A 22,165-nucleotide genomic window follows, 5' to 3' on the forward strand; every position below is an offset into this window, starting at 1 on the left:
GTGTTTTTTAAAAAATGAAGAAAGTAGGGTTTCTTATTCAGCACAGTTTGTATTTTCAACTATTAAATGTGAAACCCAACATTTAGATGACAAACATTTAAAATAAGAAAAGTCCAAGTTACAGTTTGGTGTGTTTTCCCCCAAAAGCAGCAATCTGTAGATAGATTTACATGAACTGTACATGACAAAAAGGTGATCATGTTACAGATCAAAAATTTAGCTATCACCTTGGAACTACAACCAGCTTCAAATATCGCTTGATTTTAAAAAGGGTCATAACCTAAAAAGAAGGTTGGAAACCATGGGTGTAGATGGCCAGTAAATCACCTGCATTCTCCTGTTTGTCACTACTGAAACTTGTCCACAGTGATCCTGATCTTCATTCCAAGCTTATGAGGTTCAGGTTTACAACAGGGTCATGAATGTTTGTATTAAGCTGTGAAATGATGTGGGCATCCAGTACTGAAGGTCTTTACAGTGTTAATTGAGCTAAACAAATACAAAAATACAGATCCCTGGTCCGAGGTTCCTTTTTTTAGTTTCCAAATTTAAGAGCTTTTTGCAGCAGATCCTATGTATTCTTAAACTATTTGCTACACAAATACAAACAGAGTCAGCTGATGTGTGCAAAAATAGTCCAGGGTGATCAATATCCACCCTATTGATGCTGCAGAGTCGTGTGCTGACCTCCTTTTTTGTCATCCTGCTGCTCGTGGCTGCAGACGACGGCCATCTGACAGTATTCCACAGTGGCTTTAATGTCTGTTTACCCTGAAAGGAGATCGTCCTCTGATATGAAGCTTGAAGCTCTGCAGAGTTTGGAGGCGAACAGTTTGTCATGAAAGCTCTTCAGCTCTGTATTGTCACTGATTTTTAACTGTGAGGCCGCAATGAGTCTGGAGGTCCTACTGCCAAGTCCTGTTTCATCAAGTCTGCAGGGGAAAAACATACAATGTTTAAGGGGCACTCCACCAGTTAAACATGTCAAAGACAGTTAATTAGCCATGGGGACAGATATATGACAGAAGAGTCAGGCACAGAATTTCATAGAGGATGTCATATTATTGTATGGCATAAAAAAGTCATAATATAGTATGCCATTAAAAACGTCATTGTATAGTATGCCATAAAGAAGTAATAAATATGTCACAGTACTGTATGTTATAAAAAAAGTCATAGCACAGTATGCCATTAAAAAGTAATTCTATAGTATGACATACAATGTCAAAGTATTGGATGTTATAAAAAGTCATAGTACAGTATAGTTTGCCAATTAAAAAAGTCATAGTATGTCATAAAAAACCAAAGTATAGTATGCCATTCAAAAGTCAGAAAGAATCATAATATAGTACACCATTACAAAAATTCATAGTATAGTATGCAATTAAATTGTCATAGTATAGTATGTCATAAAAAAGTCACAGTATTGTATGTCATAAAAAATAGTAAAAGTATTGTATGCCACTAAAAAAGTCATAATATGTTTTAAAAAGTCAAAGTATTGTATGTCATAAAATAGTCATAGTATCATGTCATAAAAAAAGTCCTAAAAAAAGTCATAGTATAGTACACCATTACAAAACGTCATAGTATAGTATGTCATTAAAATAGTCATAGTATATAATGTCGAAAAAGTCATAATATAGTATTTCATACAAAAGTCATAAAAACGTCACAGTATTGTATGTCAAAAAAATCATAGTATAGTATGCCATTCAAAAGTAAGAAAAAGAGTCATAGCATAGTATGTCATAAAAAGTCATAGTATATTAGTCTCTCCTGTTTTAGCTTCTCTGCACTGGCACCATGTAAAATCCAGAATTGAATTTAAAATCCTACTGTTAACTTATAAAGCTCTAAATGGTCAAGCTCCGTCTTATCTTAGAGAGCTCATAGTGCCATATTATCCCACCAGAACACTGCGCTCTGAGAACGCAGGGTTACTCGTGGTCCCTAAAGTCTCCAAAAGTAGATCAGGAGCCAGAGCCTTCAGCTATCAGGCTGTGTGGTGCCATGTTTGTTTACCATCTAGCTCTGCTTTCCAAAGCGCGGCCGAAATATATCTCGCCAGCTCTAGATAAAGCCCAGCTGGATACTAACGTTACTCCAGGTGGAGGTGTGTCGTCCTCGGTCACATCCAGACCTTGAAAATAAGGCTGCAACCGGTCCCATTCCTTGCAACAGAGGCATTCCTCTTCTGTGGGCACTGGGGCACAGCATTCACAGGTAACGTTACACCACCAATCTCCAGAGCTACACAGCCTTGTGGCAGCCATTCCTCCTCTCTCGTCCTCTAACGTTGCCTGTTGCGCCTCTCTCTCTCTCTCTCCTCCTCCTCCTCCGTTCAGGCAACCATCCGGTTCTGCCTTCCAGCTGTTGCTGCTTGTTCAGGCACACTATGAGATTGCTGCTTGTTCTTGCGATATTTCGGCCGCGCTTTGGAAAGCAGAGCTAAATTGTAAACAAACACGGCAGCACACCGGTAAGGTAAGACAAGACGTTTACATGTCGTTTTCTATATGTTCTCTGGCATTTATCCTAACGATATGAGGCGGTCTTTGTGGAAAAAAAGCTTGTTTAGTGGGCTAACTTTGCACTTGAAGTATGCCCGTTCACTTATGTTTTAACAGGTCTGACGCTACGGCTGTATCTAGGCTAACAGCTAACATGCTAACTATTATCTGTACGTCACTAGTCACTTGAACCAAATTTAGGACGATAGGAGACGGGTTGAAATAAACTGAAATTTCCCTTTAATGTTGTTGTAAGTTACTGTCATTACCGTCTGTCCTGCATCTCTCTGTCTCTCTCTGTTTCTCTTTCTGTCTCATTGTGTCATATGGATTACTGTTAATTTATCATGTTGATCTGTTCTGTACGACATCTACTGCACGTCTGCCCGTCCTGGAACAGGGATCCCTCCTCACTTTCTCTTCCTGAGGTTTCTACCGTTTTTTCCCCCGTTAAAGGGGTTTTTTGGGGAGTTTTTCCTTATCTGCTGTGAGGGTCCAAAGGACAGAAGGATGTCATATGCTGTAAAGCCCTGTGAGGCAAATTGTGATTTGTGATATTGGGCTTTATAAATAAAATTAATTGATTGATTGATTGATCGATTGATTATGTCTTAAAAAGTCAAAGTACTATATGTCATAAATAAGTCATAGTATAGTACACCATTACAAAAAGTCATAATATAATACGACATTAAAAGTCATAGTATATGCCTTAAAACGTCAAAGTATAGTTTTCCATAAAAAGTCATTAATAAAGTGAATATGTTGTATGTCATAAAAAAGTCTTGTAGCATCTCATTACACTCAAAGTTCCTGAACTGTGTTGAATAACAAATGTGCATGATCAACTGACCTGCAGTGCACTGACTAAATGATTAGAGGTTACAGTAGCTTTTAACTCTAGCAATTAATTGGAATTAATTAAGTAGAAGTGCACCAATTTGCTATAATTAGTGCCAAATTACATGGTGCTTTCCAGGAAGTCACAGACCTGTACAATAAAGTGTTACTGATGTTCATTTTCTTGTAAATGTGGATCTAAACTGCTGCATTCACCCCTCAAACTGCTCCAGTGATTTCTTTTACAGTGTTCACCTCTTCAGCTGTAATTTTCATGGGGTCAATTTCTTAAGCCAACAGAGCGGAGAGGACAAAGATAAGATGCTGGTGTTTAAGGTGGACAGCCTGTGTGGCTACTACAAGAAAAATAAAAGAGAATCACAAAGGAGCAGACCAATCAACCCGAGGTAAGACGTGGACTCGGGACAAATCCCTGCGCTTCTGCAACAAAACAGTCTTGACATTCAGTCCTCCTCCATCCTTTGGGAGGTTTAATTAGTCACTGTTCAGCTCTGCGTCTGCTTAAACACACAGCAGCTCTAAACCACTTTGGGTTCAGACTGGCAGGAAGGATTACAGCCCGGTGAGATAATGGCGTGCACAAGTATTTGTTTTTAGGTTTGGATTTAATCTCACACTGTGGGATTTTCTCTGCATCATCAGGTAACGCTATCACCTGATTCAGCGCTAATTTATACACTAAAATTTTGCCGAGCATGCATGATCTTTGTTACAGCAGTAACACATGATTGCACATGTGGGACTTCACCAGAACAACCTTGCTCCCGGCAACAAGCTCCTCTTACCTTTTGTAGTATTCTCAGGTGACGTCCAATCTGATATTTTTTCTTAACTGGCCAGGCCTGGGAGAGAGTAGCTGTCTTTGTATCTATAAAAAGAGAAAAATGAGCCAGGTGTGAAAATGAAACTGCAGCTGCAGCAACTCTGCACATGTGCTGAGGCGAGACTCCGCCTTGAAACTCTTCTAGTCTTTGTGTCTAGAAAAGAGATTCATAGAGAAGATATCACAGTGGACCTGCACATTCTCCAAATGTGTTTAAAGAAAGAGCAAATCATCACTGAACTAGAGTAAAAGATGTATTCAGCTGATATTTCTCAGGTGGAAATACACAAAATACATTTGATGCTATCTTGAGATAACTTATGTTTATTGCTATTGTTTTTATGTCAGAGCCTGTTGTGGAGATTAAAATATGATCACTGTTCCCATCTGATTCTTAAGTTTTCTAGTCAGATTTATCTGTACATAATGAAGCAGTCAGTTCTGCACCACTGGAAAACAAGCAGACGTTCAGCTCCTCAGACACATTCAACATCTTTATTTGACAGTGGGGGATGTTTTTTTGTATCCTGCTTTAAATTTGCAACAAAACAAGCAGGTGATCACACTTAGTGTCTTTCTGTTGAACATTTTGACATATACTGAAACCCACATATCATATCAGATCACAGGATGTAATTCCACTGTCAGCACTCTGTGTGGTGATTCCTTCCTCTGCAGCACAAGTGAGGATGTGATTATATTTCTGTAACAACTTAAACTGGCAGCCATATTCACAAAGCACTTTAAGAACTAAAAGTAGCTACAAGCTGGTAGAGTTAGAGGAAACTCCTACTTTAGTAAATTGGTCTGAGAGTAACGCCTGGGCCACACTGCCTGCGTGAGCAGCGCGTGACAGCTACTTTACTGAACTGCTGTGCTGCTGTTAACACTGACAGCGCTGCCGCTGCGTTACTGATATGAGTACTGTATTTCTACAATTAAGAGCTGGTTCTCCACTAATTTATGAAGCCATGTAAGCCACTGCATTGTCAATAACAGGTCCTGCACATATTTCACAATAAAAAGCCTTGTGTTAATAAACAAGGGGGTTCTGTCCGTAGAAACATTGTCAGAGGGCTTTTATTTTGAAATGGAAACAGGAAGTGTTGAGTTAAAGAGAATTATATGTTTTGTTGTCTGTAACAGAAATAGGCATTGAAACTGTGGTGAAATGTGGTACAATGTCAGAATTCATTCATTTTCCATAACCGCTTATCCTGTTGGGGGTCAGCTGACACTGGACAAGAGGTGGGTACACTCTGGACAGGTCACCAGACTATTGCAGTCTTTGGATTGTGGGAGGAAGCCGGAGCACCCGGAGAAATCCCACGCTGACATGGGGAGAACATGCAAACTCCGCACAGAAGGGCTCCCCCACCCTGGGATTTGAACCAGGAACCCTGGTTCAAATCCCTTGCTGTGAGGAACAATACCAACCATGCTGCCACAATGTCAACATGTTTATCAAAAGACCATTTTCACAGTTTTTGATGAAAAACGCACATCATGCAGGAAAAAAAGCCAAGACTCCTATTCTCTAGATTTTTCCATAGCAGAGAAGCAGTAAGGCGGTGTCTGAGCAGCTCTGCTCATGTGGGCAGTGTGGTTGCTCTAACCTGTTAACATGGCCACTGAAAAACAAAATACAAGAGGTTCTGCAACGCACATGCAATGCTTACATAGACCGTGAGGCCCAGGCGTAATTCACAGAGTACTTTAGGGATAAAACTAGCGTCTGTCCATCCTTTGTCCCACTACCTTCTGCAAGTCAGAAAAATTTCTCGCTCAGCATTTCCTTCCTTTTTCTTTCTTTCTGAAAACAAAAAAAGAAATCAGCTCCACTTCAGCACTCGCTGAAACAAACTGAAACTTTTGCAAGTTGAACAATTACTCTGTAAGCATAGAAAAAAAAACCACAGCTCCCACGTAAATTTAAGAGAAGCAAAATGAGATCTCATCGTCACTTGATTTTGTCTGCTAACAGAATGTACTCCAAAGTCAACTGAGCCAACTCCTCCATAGTACAGCAGCTCATGGAACTGTGAGGTTTGGCTAGAAAAGGTCTAGGGGCTTATGGAAAATAATGTTCATTAAAAGCTGGAAAAAAGGTCATGATATAAACATATTTAACAAGTGAGCATACATGCCTACATCCATACATACCTACATATGTACATATGTACATACTTACACTGTCAGACAGTGAAGCTGGAATATTAACTGTAGCCAAAATAATCATCCTTAAACCTTAAATCCAGAAAACCCAGCAGAAACTTAACAAATTCCATGTTAGTCTGACATAGTATAAAAATACCAATATGTATTAATATAAGATGGTAAAAATAGTGACGTCACCTTTACGATACAATAAACAATAGTCTGGGCTTTTGAAAGGATACGTTATCTCACAAACTGCATCAGACACATCCCTCTGTGATGCATGACAAACACTTGCAGCAAATATATAACAAGGATTACCACCTGATAACACCTACTGGTCATACAGAAACATTAAGCCTGCCAGTAAACTCTATTTACTCTGTAGACACTCTTTGAATCCAGTGTTGCACCCACACACAGCCAACAAGAAATCGGTTTATTACGCAAACACTAACCTGGGCGGGAATCCAACCACAACAAATCTTGGTAGGTAGGCCAGGTAAGTGTGTGGCTGCAGGACAAAAGCATGACCTGGAGTACCAGAGGCACATGGAGAGCAAGGTGCAGAACAAAATCTAATCAACTGTAATTTGGACATAAAGAATCTCCGTGGTCCCCCCTCAGTGTTCTTCCAGTATTTTTTTGATTAACAAGCCTTTATCTCACACAGAAATGATTTCTTACTTCTTCCACTGGCTCTATGAGTTGTCAAGCAGCCAAATAAGATTACAAGGAATATGCAGCTCTGCAGTATTAACCTTATGGATTCTGCTCAGTGTTTACTGCTGTTTTCTGCCTCTCTGTCCTGTTGTTGTCCAGTCTGGACACAGGATTAGACCAAACAGGGTTCAGTGTTAATGACAGGTGGCAAATCCAAGTCGACTGCATCCCCCGAGAACCCCTTCAATCCCCCAGACCAGACAGAAAAGCTGCTGCTACCTTAGATGAGAGGAAGCCAACTTTAGCTTTTCTGCTGATTGTACACGTAGAAGTGAATCAATTATCCACATGGAACAAAACCAGAGGGTCCAGTTTGAAGAGAAAATACCTCTGTATTCAGCTCCTCCACCAGTATACACACACACACACACACAAATTGTATCGACTAAATGTCAGAAAATTAAATGTCTCACATTGCTTCAGGTGATTTCCAATCATCACCATGCAAAGAATCCACTCTTGTCATGTGCAGCCACCAGTATACAAACCTGCTCTGTCCAGTTTAACTGTACAAAATGTGCAAAAGATGTGTCATTTTATTTTATAATGACCAAACACATATGTACGTTGCTGTACCTATGATAAATAATTATCGTTTATTTTCTTTATGAACTCAGTTTGTCATTCTGGATGAATCTTCTGGGATAAACCCTTGAAAAATATAAAATATATGGACAAAAATGACTTTTTCACTGTCAAAACAACTAAAATATCTCAACAAAATTTAAGCCAGATTGAAAAAATGTTCTTTGAGTCATCACTGTTGCTGGAGGGAGATTCAAATGATGATGATTTACAGGAGTGACCTTTCCTAAAGCACCATCATGAGACAACATCCACATTAAACAGACAACAAAAATGAACTGTCAAGATTTGAATGACACCATAACCTTTCAGAAAGTATCACACCCAAGCCAAAACTTCTGTCTAAACAATAACTCAACAGTGTAATCTGGGAAACTTCTGGGCAGATTCCGTTTAAAGCTGCTGTCCGTATTTATAGTTCTCAAAGGACCACATTTACTATCTATCTATCTACTATCACTGATGCAAGTGAAAACATTGATACATCTTTGGGATAGGCCTTTATGTTGAAACTTCCATGGCATGTCTGTGTCTCCATTCCCGTCCAAGCGCACCTCTTTCCTAAAATTTAAAACAGTGCTAGCAGCCTAGTGCCAGGCAGACAATGGTTAGCAGCCAACAAAGAGACCATGAGGATATTTGCTCATATCGTCTACTGAAGGCCCCAGAATTTAATAAACCAAAATCGTATTGTGGCAGACTTTGTGATATTAGCAAATATTGTATCTTTGTGCAAAGAACATATATACTGTATTGTGATGATCCCTATTGTTATAGATTATGATAAGACCTAATTGATCCCTGGGGAGAATTTCACAAGCTACACAATAATATAAGAAGTAATTAAAATGAGCGCCACCTTTACCAGCTGCAACATTAAAAGTAATGCCTCAATAATTATAATCCAATAATATGATACTTTGAAATGAGTCATTCTGTATTATGAATACTTTTAATTTTGGTACTATAATTAAATTTTGACGCTAACAATGTTGTATGTTTACTGAAATAAAATTGTAAATGCAAGACTTTTACTAGCAACAGAGTTTTTCTCCATTGTGGTATTATTACTTCTACCTAAGTAAAAGATCTGAGCACCTCTTCCACCAATGGATGTTGCTGTATTGGAGCTCACAGAGGTGTTCATGTAGTTTCAGTAACATCTCATTGCTGACCAGAGGCTAAACAGAAATTCAGAAAATGAAATTCCTTTGTCTGAGGGTACAACATGCCTGATAAAGATAATAGGAATGTAATCTTAGAATATCTTTGCAAAGGTTCAGATGATGCGAGATTACTGTTTCAATAGAAAACTCTCCAAGGTGCTCTGTGTCAGCAGCTGAAGTGCTAAAGTCTAACAGGGTTGAAATTAGATTTTTCTGGCAGTAGAAAGGCAGCGACTGTGAGCTGCTAGTTAATAAAAGAAACACCTTCTAGCCATTAAAAATCAACTTAGCATTGATTTACAGTGGTGAGGGATGGATTCAAGAGACAGTTTAGTCTGTATGTGAGTGTAAACACAGGAGACAAACAGAAGACAGAGAAAAGGACAAAGAGAGTACATGCAAGTGCACCACCAATTCCATATTACATAAAACTAGTTTATTTCTGTGCAGAACTCTGTGTTCAACTGAACTCACAGCTAAATTTAAAGTAAACAAAAAGGCACATATGAACATGAAAACAGGCCCCTTTTACACTGCCTGTTCGTGGCGGAAATATCATGCTGCTATTATGCCTCACAGTTCTGTATAACAGGTAAGGCTGCAGAAAGGGGGAACAGAGTTGTCTCACCTCTGAGCCAGGAACGGAAGTAGTAACAGCGCCAAAACTGTATCTGTATAAACGTGACAGTTGGCAGGATGAGATAATGGCGGCACGAGTGTGAGATTTTGATGATTTTTATACGTGCAATACACTGCGGGAGATTTAAAAAGTAGCTTGTAGTAGTTAGCGGTTAACTCAAAGAAGAAGAACAGTGGTCAAAAATGTCTGCAAATTGGGAAAACAATGATTTCCAGGAGTTGCTTCCCCTCTGAGCAGTGTGACATATGTCATATGGTATTACTACTACTACTGATATGTTGCATGTGATGCCTGTCGTATCTGTCACGAATGTGCAGGCTTTGTGTACAAAGGGGTACATATTGACGCCACCTGAGGCAAAGATGTGTCCTTCATGTCAGTGTTTCAATGTGTGCAATAACTTAATGGTTATTCTAAAGCTATGAGTCCACTTCAGGGCTGCAACCAGCTATCATTTGTCTATTTATGTATCACTAATGAACCTGCTAATTATTTTGTCAATTAATCATTTCAGAGACAGAGTAACACCTTGTTGGTTTTGGTCTATTCATGGGATTTGCTTACGCGAGGAAAAAAGATGACAGAATAAAAGTAGCCTAATCCTAGGCACTTTCAAACAGCATTACTAACTATCAGGTGTTGGCTGTCAGCTAAACTTATAACAGTGTCAGTCACAGTTTTAGAAATGCTGCAGCTTCCCATAAGGCAGTTTATTAACAGTCCAGGCAATAACTCCTAATTCAGTTAAAGTGTCACAATTTAATAAAATCTCAGGAGGACCAAAAGATCTGCGTGTGAACTGACACACAGTTAATGAACCACGGTACTAATTAAGCTTTTGAGCAACATGAGCTTTTGATGAATGGGCCGATATTTTTTAAATGTGGATAGTCTTTTAACTTTGCTGCTGACGCCTGGCATATGACAAAAGCCTTTGAATTTTTCAGCTTTTCATTGGAGCTCACCGCACTTCTAGAGCAAAATTAAACAACTTGATCCATTGTGTGCTGGCTTCAGGTTACTGTCATTAAATACTAGCCGAATATTGTTTTGTTTTGGTAGTGTACAGAATACTGTACATCATTTGGCTGGTTCTATCTAGTGAAATTCAAAGTTAAAGAAAAGAACTGTTTAGAATCCTTGTGTAATGATTGTGACCCTTCACAAAAAAAAATCACTGAACAACAATATCTGTTGGAGAGAGAAAAAAAAATCACATTTTATGCAGGCAGATTAGTTTCAATGATATGAGAAGCTCCATCAGAAAAAATGATTTATGTCTCTTTAGCTGCTAAATGCTCCACTACATGTAATTGCTAGTTGCTAAGTGTGTCCATCTGCTATTTGCTGCTGAGCAGGTAGTATACTGTGGCTTTATCAGGACTTGTTTGCTGTAAATGGCTCAGAGGGTAATGAGAGCCTTGAGACTAAATCAAATCAGTAACTTTCTGTGTTGTAAAATCAAAACTGTGGTGAAAGATGCTAACATGCTTGGTAGGGCTGAGGGTGACTTCTCTGTGGGTTCATCACCTTTCACATGACATGCCATCATTTGTCCACATAAAAATACTGATTAATGCAGCTTTCATGTGGATCTTGATGGAGGCTAAAGTAAACCTTTTGTTGCCTATTATGATTCATACTCAATTTATATTATTGGTTTTACAGCAACCCAAAAATGAATTTTTTACCCTCTAATCAGCTCTGATTGCAGGTGACTATTTTGCTGTGGCTGTTGGTGGAGCAACCTTATATCATAACGAATGTAAACCTAGCATCCTAACAAGCCCTGTGCGTGCTTATTTACCTGCACACAGCTCCGTGTCCAGGGAGTATGTGACAGTCCCCTCCTTGGCAGTAGTCAGGCTGCAGAACACACAGACTCTGACAGGGCAGACCATCCACCGACAGGAAGCCTGGTTCACACAGACACTGAGCCTCCCTCGTCCGGCTGTTCACCACGCAGCGAGCGAACTCATCACAGGCCTGGAACTTGCAGGGGTCCGCCTGATCAGCTGCGAGAAGAGGAAGAAAACATTAGTATTCATGAAGTGTGTGCCTGCTCCTCCCTCTAACCACCCTCCTCTCTCCAGGAGGTGCTGAGGAGTGTTTGATTTTAATGAGATCCTCAGCTTCTGGTCTGCATTGAAATGTAAGATTTAGCCTCTGGCGTGGACGGCTTCCGAGACTAAACGTCAGATAAACTCCAGGGAAATTAGCATGTGTGGAGGGTTTCATGGATGAAATGTATACAATGTGATGCCACAACGCGTGGTCAGTATATATCTGTCTAATTGTAAAACATACATACAGTACATCCAGATGTATGCATGAATATGTATATTGTATGTCACTGCCTCCGTTTGTGTTAATGAATACGAGCAGGCCGTCACAGAACAAGCAATAAAATCAATGTGGACTCACAACTACAGGTCTACCCAGACCCAAGGACTCGAGACTTGACCCTGGACTTATATAGGTTTGGGTTTCATGTTTTATTATGGTCAATAGGGCTGGGTCAGGTTCAGTGTATGTAACTTGCATGACAATCAAACTGACTTAGGATCAGATTACAAGAGCTAAAGTAAGGTGAAAAAATTTGTTGGAGGCCGAGTGGAGAAAAGACAGATAACCCAAAAACATTCACAACTTGGATACATTTTGAACTTTTTCCACTGGTGGGAGTTACAGTAGTCCACATCACCACAACAACAAAACAAGTGACAACAGAAATAAAATAAAAATAGACACCTGAAACATTATTAAACATTATGTTCAGTAAGATGGGTAATAACAATATGATGTGTCTTACATGATAAAGGATGTTAGCAGTGAAACAGCATTTTAGTACCAATTTTAATTACTGGGTTTGCCCCATAAATAAAACTCTCTCTCTCTCTCTCTCTCTCTCTCTCTCTCTCTCTCCTCACGGACATGCACTGGGTCACGTCTGTAATATCTCTGGCAAAAACGGGTTGGGTAATTATATTCTTTTTAAATTATTAGGTCCAACTGGAATCTCAGGAATCTCTTAGGAATCTCAGAATTAATTCCCCAAGTCCAGTAGGGTTGGGGTCTGTCATCTTAGATCCATGGAGATCTCTATTCTCAACATCCCCTCTTCTCTAAATACAAATCTCTGCCATTAAAAGAAGACTCCGTGTGCCAAAGAGCAAATCAAACTGCTTGGAGCTACTGTTTGTTCCATCCTGCATCGAGCTGCTGAACTCCACTGCTACATTTTAGTGCAAAACGTACACAAGCACTGTAGTACTTAGTACTTTCATTCTTACAGGTTGTTTTTAAAGCTGCTGTGCTGATGTCAAATGTCTCTTATTTTTTAAGATGTTTTCACTTTGTCTGATGTTTTCTTATGTGAAGCAACACACTGTAGCATTGTGCCAAAGGCAAATTTCCCCTCTGGGTCAATAGTGTTTCCTCTACTCTACTATGTACTGCCCAGTACACCAATAAAACTTTAAATTAATAAACAAACACGTCTTTGGCATTTCTGTATTGCAATTTCTTGTTACTTTCCAGCAAACATATCAGCTCACTGATGTATATTTCTGCCTTTAATAATAACACCTTAAAGGAGGCACTGTGCATACCTTAATAGATAATTTCTGAATATACCTGAATGATAGACTTTTATTTTTAATGGAAAAGTTTTACTATATTAATATGAGTACAAGCATAAGGCATTTATGGCTGGGTGCAAGATACAGTATTGAGTGTATTTTATCACCATAGACCAATTATACGAATTGTTTCAGCAAAAATATGATCTGCCGCCTCCGAGGCAAAAGATGTTGCAGCAGCACTTCTCTCTGCCTCTCACTTCTCATCTTCATTACTATTATTCCTGCCCTATAATGTTCTGTACAATCCCACTGTGTATCGGTGGATTTGACATATAGACATAATTACTAAGTCTATTTGAATGTGTTTGTGATCTCTGCTCTCCGCGTGCATCTCATCTGTGGAGAATATTACAATACAAAGCTTATTAAGGATGAGATCCACATAAAGAAGCACTGCTGATACAACAATGGGACTTAAAATGAAATGCTGCTTTGGGTTTATCATACGCATAAAAAGATATCATAAGGACATCACTTTGCTGCAGCTGTAAAATGAATGAGGAACTTTTTTGAAGGAAATTTCAAGGGGATTGCAGGGGACAAATCATGTGCCCCTCCCCTGTATAAAAACATGAAAGTAGCAGAGAACTTTTACTTTGTCAAAATTAAAGACATTCACACCGTACATCCACACAGAAAATGCACAAATTGGGGCATAAACATTCACCAGAATCAGTCCCTCCAGGTTTTCCTGATGTTGCGATCACAATTAATACAAATTCAGCCAATTCATGTAAATTCTGCACAACCTTGCAATTTTTGTCCAAATTTCCCAACTTTACAGCAAATTTCACTATTTACAAAGGGTTAAATCTATTTTCACTGTAGAGCTGCACACAGTGTATTGACCCGCTGGTTTTTTAGTGGGTCATAAGTGATGATTAAGGATTATTTTTGTATAAGTCTATACAGCGTTTCTTAGGAAAATCCCACTCATTCTGTATTTATAGGGAAAATACTCTTTTTATGAGGATGTCCAATCAGTGTTGATGACAGAAGCAATAAATCCCTCAGTGCACAGTATATTAACAGAGGAAGCGGAGCTCACAGCTGCAAATCTGTTGTTCTTCCTGCATCCAGTGGCGTCATTTGACATGACAGTGACACAGTTGGAGGCAAGGAAGAACTACAGGTTGGATTATGCCTCAGAGTAGCTGGGGGGCATGCTCTAGATGCTGCTCAAAAACAGAACTCTTCACAACAACAAGTTGTTTTGAACAGCGAAAATGGCATCTAAAAATATGAGTGCAGAGGATGGTATGGGTAAGATCACATTTTACAGTGTTTTGGCTGAATCAGATATTCAGCTGTATTTTTTCAAGTATATGGCCAAAGAAATGGAGCAGAGAGAAGCCGAGGCTGGGACTGCGTTACATGCAAGAGGATAGGGCCGGCGAGGGCCTTTTAGAGCCTGAGCTTCCGAGAGCAAACACCAAATTGCCTTCCGATGCCAACAGAGACTGAATCATTCTGCTGCAATGAATTTCAGCGTGGGCAGTTTTTGTTTGCTGCTGTCACTGACAGTGGGAGACCCCTGGGACAGCCCGTGTGTGTGTTAACATGCATAAAAGTTTGAACCTAATTTAGACAAAGATGTACTGGAGACCTCTTTCAGGATCCTGTAGATAACCTGAAAAAGGCAACAAGCAGGGTCAAGAGGGCAGGTGACCACTGAGGGAGTATTTTTGTCACTAAACACTATTGTAAGCTTTTCTTTTTTGAGATGCCTACTAGCAAAATGCTGCAAATAATTTCAATTGGGCTTTTATTGTGAAAGGTTAAAACCAAAAGGAGTGAAGCTGTAATGCACTGCTGCTGACATTATGGAAAAAAATAAAGAGTTGTTGCATCCTGGATCACACTGTTTCAGACTACAAAGCCTCAGTGTTTCTAAAGCATAGGTCCAACTTTTAAACCTGAGCTATTCAATGTTTTGGCCAACAAAGCAGGAACTGCTGGGACGGCTCTCTCTCTCATTATAGCACACACTGAGGAACCATCTGCTTCAATTGACTACATTTACCATCAACATTCACTTGGACATTGAAGCAAAAAGTGGCAGAATTCCCTTTAATTTAAGTCTTATGACATTAAAATAAAATTTAACAAAGACATATACAGAGAGGTTTGCTGAAGAAACTTTCAAAAAATTTGTTACCTGTAAAAAAGATTTTATAACATTGTGGGTTTTATATGATTATTGCAGTAAAATAACGACATTTTTGCTATTTATTGCAACATTTTATATTCTCGTTCTGAAAATTGAGGCTGTTTGAAGATTTTTTACAACTGTTTGTATATGTACCTGGTTCAACATCCAGAGAGTGGGTGTCAATCTGGATGTGCAGGTTCTTATAGGCGGCGGAGCAGAACTCCTCCAGGACGCAGTGGACGGCCCTGGTGATGTTGTACGGCACCGACTTTGCAAACTTCATTTTGCTGTTGACAACCACGCTGCCCTTCCTGAAGTTAAGAATCTCCAGTTTTTTGAAGCCTGTCAGGTTTGCCTGCAAGTACGGCATGAGCTGTTGGCAGAAGCAGAGCGGAACATCACTTTGTAGACCATTTCTGTCATTCTGAAACAGCTCCTGAATGTCTCTGAGGCATTGTGGCAGACCGAGTATCCCTCAGAGGAAAAAAGCTGTTAAACATTTGACAGTTAATTTGATATTAATGGCCGAGTGTTTGGTTACATTTATCAAATCACCTCATCTGTTATGCATGAGAAGCTGCAGAACTCATTCACACAAGGAAGACATTAGGAGAAAATTACACCATTTTCGAAAAATTACAGATTCCCCCATCCTGACTGAATCCTGCAGAAATTACAAAACCTTTCAGAATACCAGAAACACCATGAAACAAAAGTGCTGCACTGAGGAAAAACAAGAAAAAGGGAGGAGAAAAACATGTAAATGCAGTTTGGGGGTGATTAAGATCTTTAATTATAAATTCCTTACCATTTTTAAGCAAAATTTTAGAAAAACTGGTTTTTACCCAAGTAAATGATTTTTTAAATACAAATAACACTTTAGAGAAGTATCAGTCTGGTTTTAGGATGAGCCACAGCACCGAGACAGCCCTTTTAAAGATTTTAAATGACATCAGGTGCAATTTAGATAACCATAAACTCACAGTCTTGGTTTTACTGGATATAACCGCCGCCTTCGATACAGTTGACTATCACGTTTTATTAAATAGACTGAGGCACCTGATCGGCCTCTCTGGTACTGTTTTTAACTGTTTATAACTGGTTCATCTCTTACCTTACTGATCGACATTTCTTTGTAAGTATGGATACATGTTCCTCAGGAACCCATGAGATAAAGTGTGGGGTCCCCCAGGGGTCAATTTTAGGTCCAACTCTTTTTAATCTCTACATGCTTGCCCTGGGGGACGTCATCAGGAGGCACGGCATCAGCTTTTATAGTTATGCTGATGATACGCAACTGTACATCGCCGTGTCTCCTGATGACACAGGGCCAATTGATGCCCTTTTTAACTTCATTTTAGATATCAAGTCATGGATGGCAGTGAATTTCCTACAGCTCAACCAGGACAAAACAGCTCTTAGTCATTGGTCCTGAAGGCCAGAGAGAGAAACTTTTACCAAAACTACAGGATTTTAAACCAACACAATCTGTAAAAAAAATCTAGGTGTGATTTTTGACTCTGAGCTCTGTTTTATTCCACATATTAAAAATATAACAAAGGCAGGTTTCTACCACCTTAAGAATATAGCCAGACTCCACCCATTTCTCTCTCAGGCCAGCACGGAGGTGCTGATGCATGCTTTTATCTCCTGTAGGTTAGATTATTGTAATGCCCTGCTCTCTGGTCTTCCCAAAAAGAGTATCTCAAATCTACAATTATTACAGAATTCAGCTGCACGAGTGCTGACGAGGACCAGAGGGTGGGAGCACATTTCGCCAGTTTTAAAATCTCTGCATTGGCTCCCCGTGTGTTTCAGGATCGATTTTAAGGTTCTTTGATTAATTTTTAAATGTCTTAACGGTCTTGGGCCTTCTTATTTATCTGACCTGCTTTTACCATATCAATCCTTGCGGAGCCTGAGGTCCTCCGGCACAGGCCTTTTAACCATACCACAAGTTAGGACTAAAACACACGGGGAGGTGGCATTTAGTTATTATGGCCCCCGATTGTGGAACAGCCTGCCGGAGAACCTCAGGGCTGCAGAGGCTGTTGATGTTTTTAAAAAGAGGCTCAAGACTCATCTTTTTAAATCAGGCTTTTAACTGATCTCTTTATTTATCTATCTATTTTAAATTCCTTTTATAACCGATTTATCCATCTATTATCTATTTTTTTTTTTTATGTTCTTACCCTTCCTCTTCTTACGTTCTTATCTCATTTAACCTTTAGCTTTTTTTATTTTAGTTAGCCTATAGTTTTTAGTTTTGATGCATTTTATGTCTCTGTTTTAGATCATTCTTACCTAGCTATTGACTCAATTTTATGAGCTAAATAGCTTTTTGTTTATTTGGTTCTTTTTATACCTTTTATCCTATCCTACTGTTTTAGTCCCTCAGTTTTTAGCTGCAGTGTTTCCTCATGGGGGCCTACCACACTGAGAGTTGTTCCTGGTCTCCTGATGGGGGTGCTGTCGGGAGACCGCTCTGACCTGGGTGGCTGAAGGGCACTGCACCTCGGTGTGGACGGCCCCCAGAGGTGGCTTTTTCCTTTGACTCGGGTCTCGGTGCTCAGCCATGTCTCTTTAGTGATAGCTAGAGTGTGTGTGTGTGTGTGTGTGTGTGTGTGTGTATGCGTATATTTATGTATCTCTATGTGTGGTGGGAGGGTTGGGTTTTCCCTCTTTTTTTTTTTTTTTGTTTTCTGTTTTGGATCTTTGTTGTTTTTAACCTCTGTGAGGCACTTTGTGTTATTGTCGTATGAAAAGTGCCATATAAATAAAGTTGAAATTCCACTCACTGATGAATACCATTTTTGTGGTATATTAGTAGTTTTTCTTAAGGATCTGAATACTTCCTCTACCACTGACCATAACATACGATTCACATCATCATGATCGGACCCTTCGGTGTGCACATGTGCCCTGCTGTCTGTTTTTAATTACCCAGCTGTACGTTAGGCTACTTTTGTGGATCAAACTGACTAAGTGCCTAAGTGTTCATTGGGACTTCACTCACCCACCTTTATATCGTGTCCCAGACTCCAGTATAAGACAGTGATGCCCTGGCAATATCTGCTTTCAATTCATTTCACGTTTTAGCTTTGTTGTCATTATACAACACAGTAGCAGCCACCACGACACACACAGAAAATGTAGAAACAAATATTCAAATAATCTGAATCAGAGTAATAGTATTGAGTAATGGTGTGTAAGTAATAGTATAGCAAGGTACATACAAAGAACAACATAACAGAATATTTCCATGTAAAATATATTATTTCTTCACCATGTTTTCTTGAATAAAGTGCAATAATCACCAGCATTAACAAAGATAGGCCAAGTATAAAATAAAGAGGAGGGGAGGAACTGCATTAATACCATGGCTAATATGGTAAACTAGTATAATGTACATTTCCACAGTAGTTACTCCACTAATGCAATAACAGTTATGTTATACTTACTACTCTGCTTTTCTGAGTTTCTCTTTTCAACAGAAATACAATTTTATTTCAGTGCTCATTTCTACTTTTTTGCTTTTTCCATCAGTGTAATGCTGTTTTTGTTATTAGGACCGTTACTACTTTACATCTGTTGGAAAATGAAAAACATAACCTCATGAAGGACACATAAAACAACATCCCATTATACCATAACAATACAAAATAGAGTTTAATGTTGATAGAAAGTCTACAAAAAAATCCCTGTTCACAGACTGCGACCTGTCAATGTTTCACAACATCAACAGCACCAGCATTTAAATAGGTGATATTTCAGTAGAATCTGTGCGATCACTGTATTCACTCAGGGGGATGTGGAAAATCTGTGCAAATGTTTCATGCAAAGTTCAACTTTGGTGAGGTCTTACGCACATTAACCCTGTTGACCAACAGCAAACTGCCTTGATGGAGAACTGAAGAGTTTAAATTGAAGGTAGCCCTCCTGTCACCATTCACTTTTATTGAACTGCATGGTGACATATAAATCATCCCACAGAAGAGCAATGATTTGACATTTGAGACAGGAGTCCTTGGTACAAATGCATTGCTTGAATAAACATACTGCTCCATTTGTAACTGAGCTAATGAGCTTGATGAATGTCACTTTCCAATGTAGATGACAGGTAGATGCCTTGCTCATGAGCAATAAAGGCCGATTTATGATTGGGCTCTCGACACTTTTGAAAAGTGTAGCTTGACGGAAATTAAAGAGCAGTGCGACATTTTCAATTCATGCTTCGGTGAAAGTGTGGATTTATAACTGCTATCTCCATGGCATTGACAGTATCACTACCAATCACATTGTGAGACAAAATATAACATTTTTTGGGTCGTTGCAAAATTCTCCATCTGCCCAACATGAAAGACAAGTGTCGAGCAACACTTTTTTCCTGTCTTAAAAACATCAATTCTGTCAAGTGCTCTAACATAAATTAGGTTTGAGACCACAAGAGAAGCTTTACGAAACGTTTCTTTGTTAGATCTGAGGAATCAAACTAGCATCCTTTTAGTCACCTGCTCTTTCTCCATGTCCTCGGGTGTGCTGCTGTTTATCGCTGACAGCAGTGAAAAATTAATTCAAATGCTGAGACACACAGTAATTATCACATGAATAGAATATATTGGCTCAGGACTATATATTGCCTCGTAAAAAAATGCTCCAAATCCTTAAGAGACCTACATTTTCTGAATAGATTTTACTTTTCATTTCGTTTTGTTAACTGCATCAATAGAGGTAATTATGAACGGCCATATGGGAATTAGAGAAACAAAACTGTCGAGTGTTTCTGTTTAATTGTGTGCTATGCAGAAATGCAGCAGGCCTTTTGGAGAGTTTAACTGGATTTTGAAAGATACTAATTTGTTGACGTGGTGTCTAGTTTGAGGTGAAGACTCCTTAAAATAAAAAGTGACCTTGCCTTGATGACAAAAGAAATAAGTGAAGAAAACTTGTGACTGAAACAAAGTGAAGCCACCGTTAGTCGTCTCAGTGAGCAGTGTGCTACTTAACTACATCTCTTCAGTAAACAACATAATCACATCAGTGGCAGTCACCGCCAGTACTGCTTATGAATGTATTTATCATTTCAAGACACACACACACACACACACACACACACACACACACACACACAGAACAGCTACAAAATAAATTTCCTATTTCTGCTGTCATGCAAAAATTGCCATGAATATCTGTGAAGTGTTGGAAAAAAAATAACCATCTTTAATAAACTAGAATTTATTAACATTTAATCCCCTAATATGCAGCTGCCTGATGTTTGAATCTTCACTCAATCTTGACAAACTGCCCGTTATTCTGAAAGCATAAAATCTCACAATGACATGTGTGGAAGCATTTTAGGATCCTTATATCTGTGTGACAGCACTTGCTTATGTTTTGTCCGGATGGCACAACACCAAAGTATTGGCATGGTTCCCAGTTAACATAGTGATGTAAACTGAGTTGTTCGTGTGGTGCTTATCTTAAAAGACCACAATGCTTTGTAAAATAATGAAAATAATTATTAAAAATTCAATACATGATAAAAAATATCATAGTAATTTAAATTGTAGAACTGAAGAAAATTCAACGACCAATTATTTTGCACAAACATGTCAGTGCTCAAATGTGCATCAGTGTGCTCTTAAGTGTGCATAGATTCTGTTATTACCTAAGAACAAATCCAAAATAAAGGTGAAGTGGATTTAAAGAATAAATTTCTTCTGAAGACTAGTTGAGGCCTCTATAAATGTGATGCATAATAGACTTAAAATCCATTATTAAAATAATAAAATCAGTGGATTGTGTAGTTTAGGTGCAGGTATGTTATAGCTTTCCGATTTAAAGGGATAGTTCACCCAAATCACAAAAAGACATTGCTAGTGCTTCACTTGAAGACACTACTTTAATCTTTTTCACCACTTTTGCAGATACACTGCGGCTCACTGAGGATTAAGTCAGCCAAAGAGCAGGTTTGCCTCTTAGAAATGTTACTATGATTTAAAAGCTGTCTTTACAACTCTTGACCTTTAATTCAAGTGAGGAAAACACGAGAATTACTTAACCAAGTTGTAAAACTAATGAATCTGTTGACATATCATAATGAATTTCAGGCATTCACATGAAATGCAGGACAGAATCAGATTGCATCAACAGCTTCATACTGTAGCAACCTAACAGGGAGCAGCAAGTTATTTATGACCCCAGCTAGTTTAAGTACAAATATGAAAGTGTAATGCACAAGAATTTCCCCTCTAACTGTTATAGTCCTATATATCATATCACTAGATCATCATTACTCATGCATTAATGTAAAGGCAGGATTTAACTGTTGTAGTTGATTGAGGTGAAGCTCACTGAACTATTTTGTACTGGGCAGCAATTAATGTTTATTTCAATTTTAATTATATAATTATAACGTGACTAATTTGGAGCTATCACGGCAGCAACTTAATGGAAAGGCACTAAACCGGGGGGATGGAGGGCTTTCATCACTGGCCTTGGTTAGTTTGGACATACAAAGGCCTGAGTAAGTAATGATAATTATAATCATCATCACCATCAAAACATCAAATGACAGAAACTTTTTTTGAAAGAATGGTGTTCCTTCCTCCAGAACAGTTCATAGACTCTCAGAATCTGTGATCTTTTTTCCTTTGTCACCTAACCACAGTCCAGCTAAAAACATGTTTTGGAGGGACATTTAGTTCTTCTATATAAATAGCCTAAGCTATATTCTTGCAGTTCTTTCTTCTCTTCATACACTTACAGTGATTGATTGGGTGATAAAGATTTTATTATGTAATGACCCTTCTGAGGAGTTTGTGGATACATATGAATGCACATTAACCGCCGAAGGACATAAATCAACACCTGTGCCCTCCTTCTGACCATGACTACACTG

At 38.9% G+C, this 22,165-nt stretch overlaps 1 protein-coding gene across 1 annotated transcript in view; it reads right to left on the reverse strand.

Moving 5' to 3' along the window:
• Positions 1 to 29: 29 nt before the first annotated feature.
• Positions 30 to 22,165, reverse strand: part of LOC125897526 (interphotoreceptor matrix proteoglycan 2-like) — a 70,083-nt gene continuing 47,947 nt past the window's right edge. Inside the window, exons 14-17 of the mRNA XM_049590922.1 lie at positions 15,418 to 15,637; positions 11,276 to 11,483; positions 4,160 to 4,242; positions 30 to 932 (exon numbers count right to left, since the gene is read on the reverse strand). Of these exons, the coding sequence (XP_049446879.1) occupies positions 4,203 to 4,242; positions 11,276 to 11,483; positions 15,418 to 15,637 (468 nt within the window). The 3' untranslated portion in view covers positions 30 to 932; positions 4,160 to 4,202. The remainder of the gene's footprint in view (positions 933 to 4,159; positions 4,243 to 11,275; positions 11,484 to 15,417; positions 15,638 to 22,165) is intronic.

The sequence above is a fragment of the Epinephelus fuscoguttatus genome, linkage group LG11, assembly GCF_011397635.1.
Source record: "Epinephelus fuscoguttatus linkage group LG11, E.fuscoguttatus.final_Chr_v1".
Lineage (NCBI taxonomy): Eukaryota > Metazoa > Chordata > Actinopteri > Perciformes > Serranidae > Epinephelus > Epinephelus fuscoguttatus.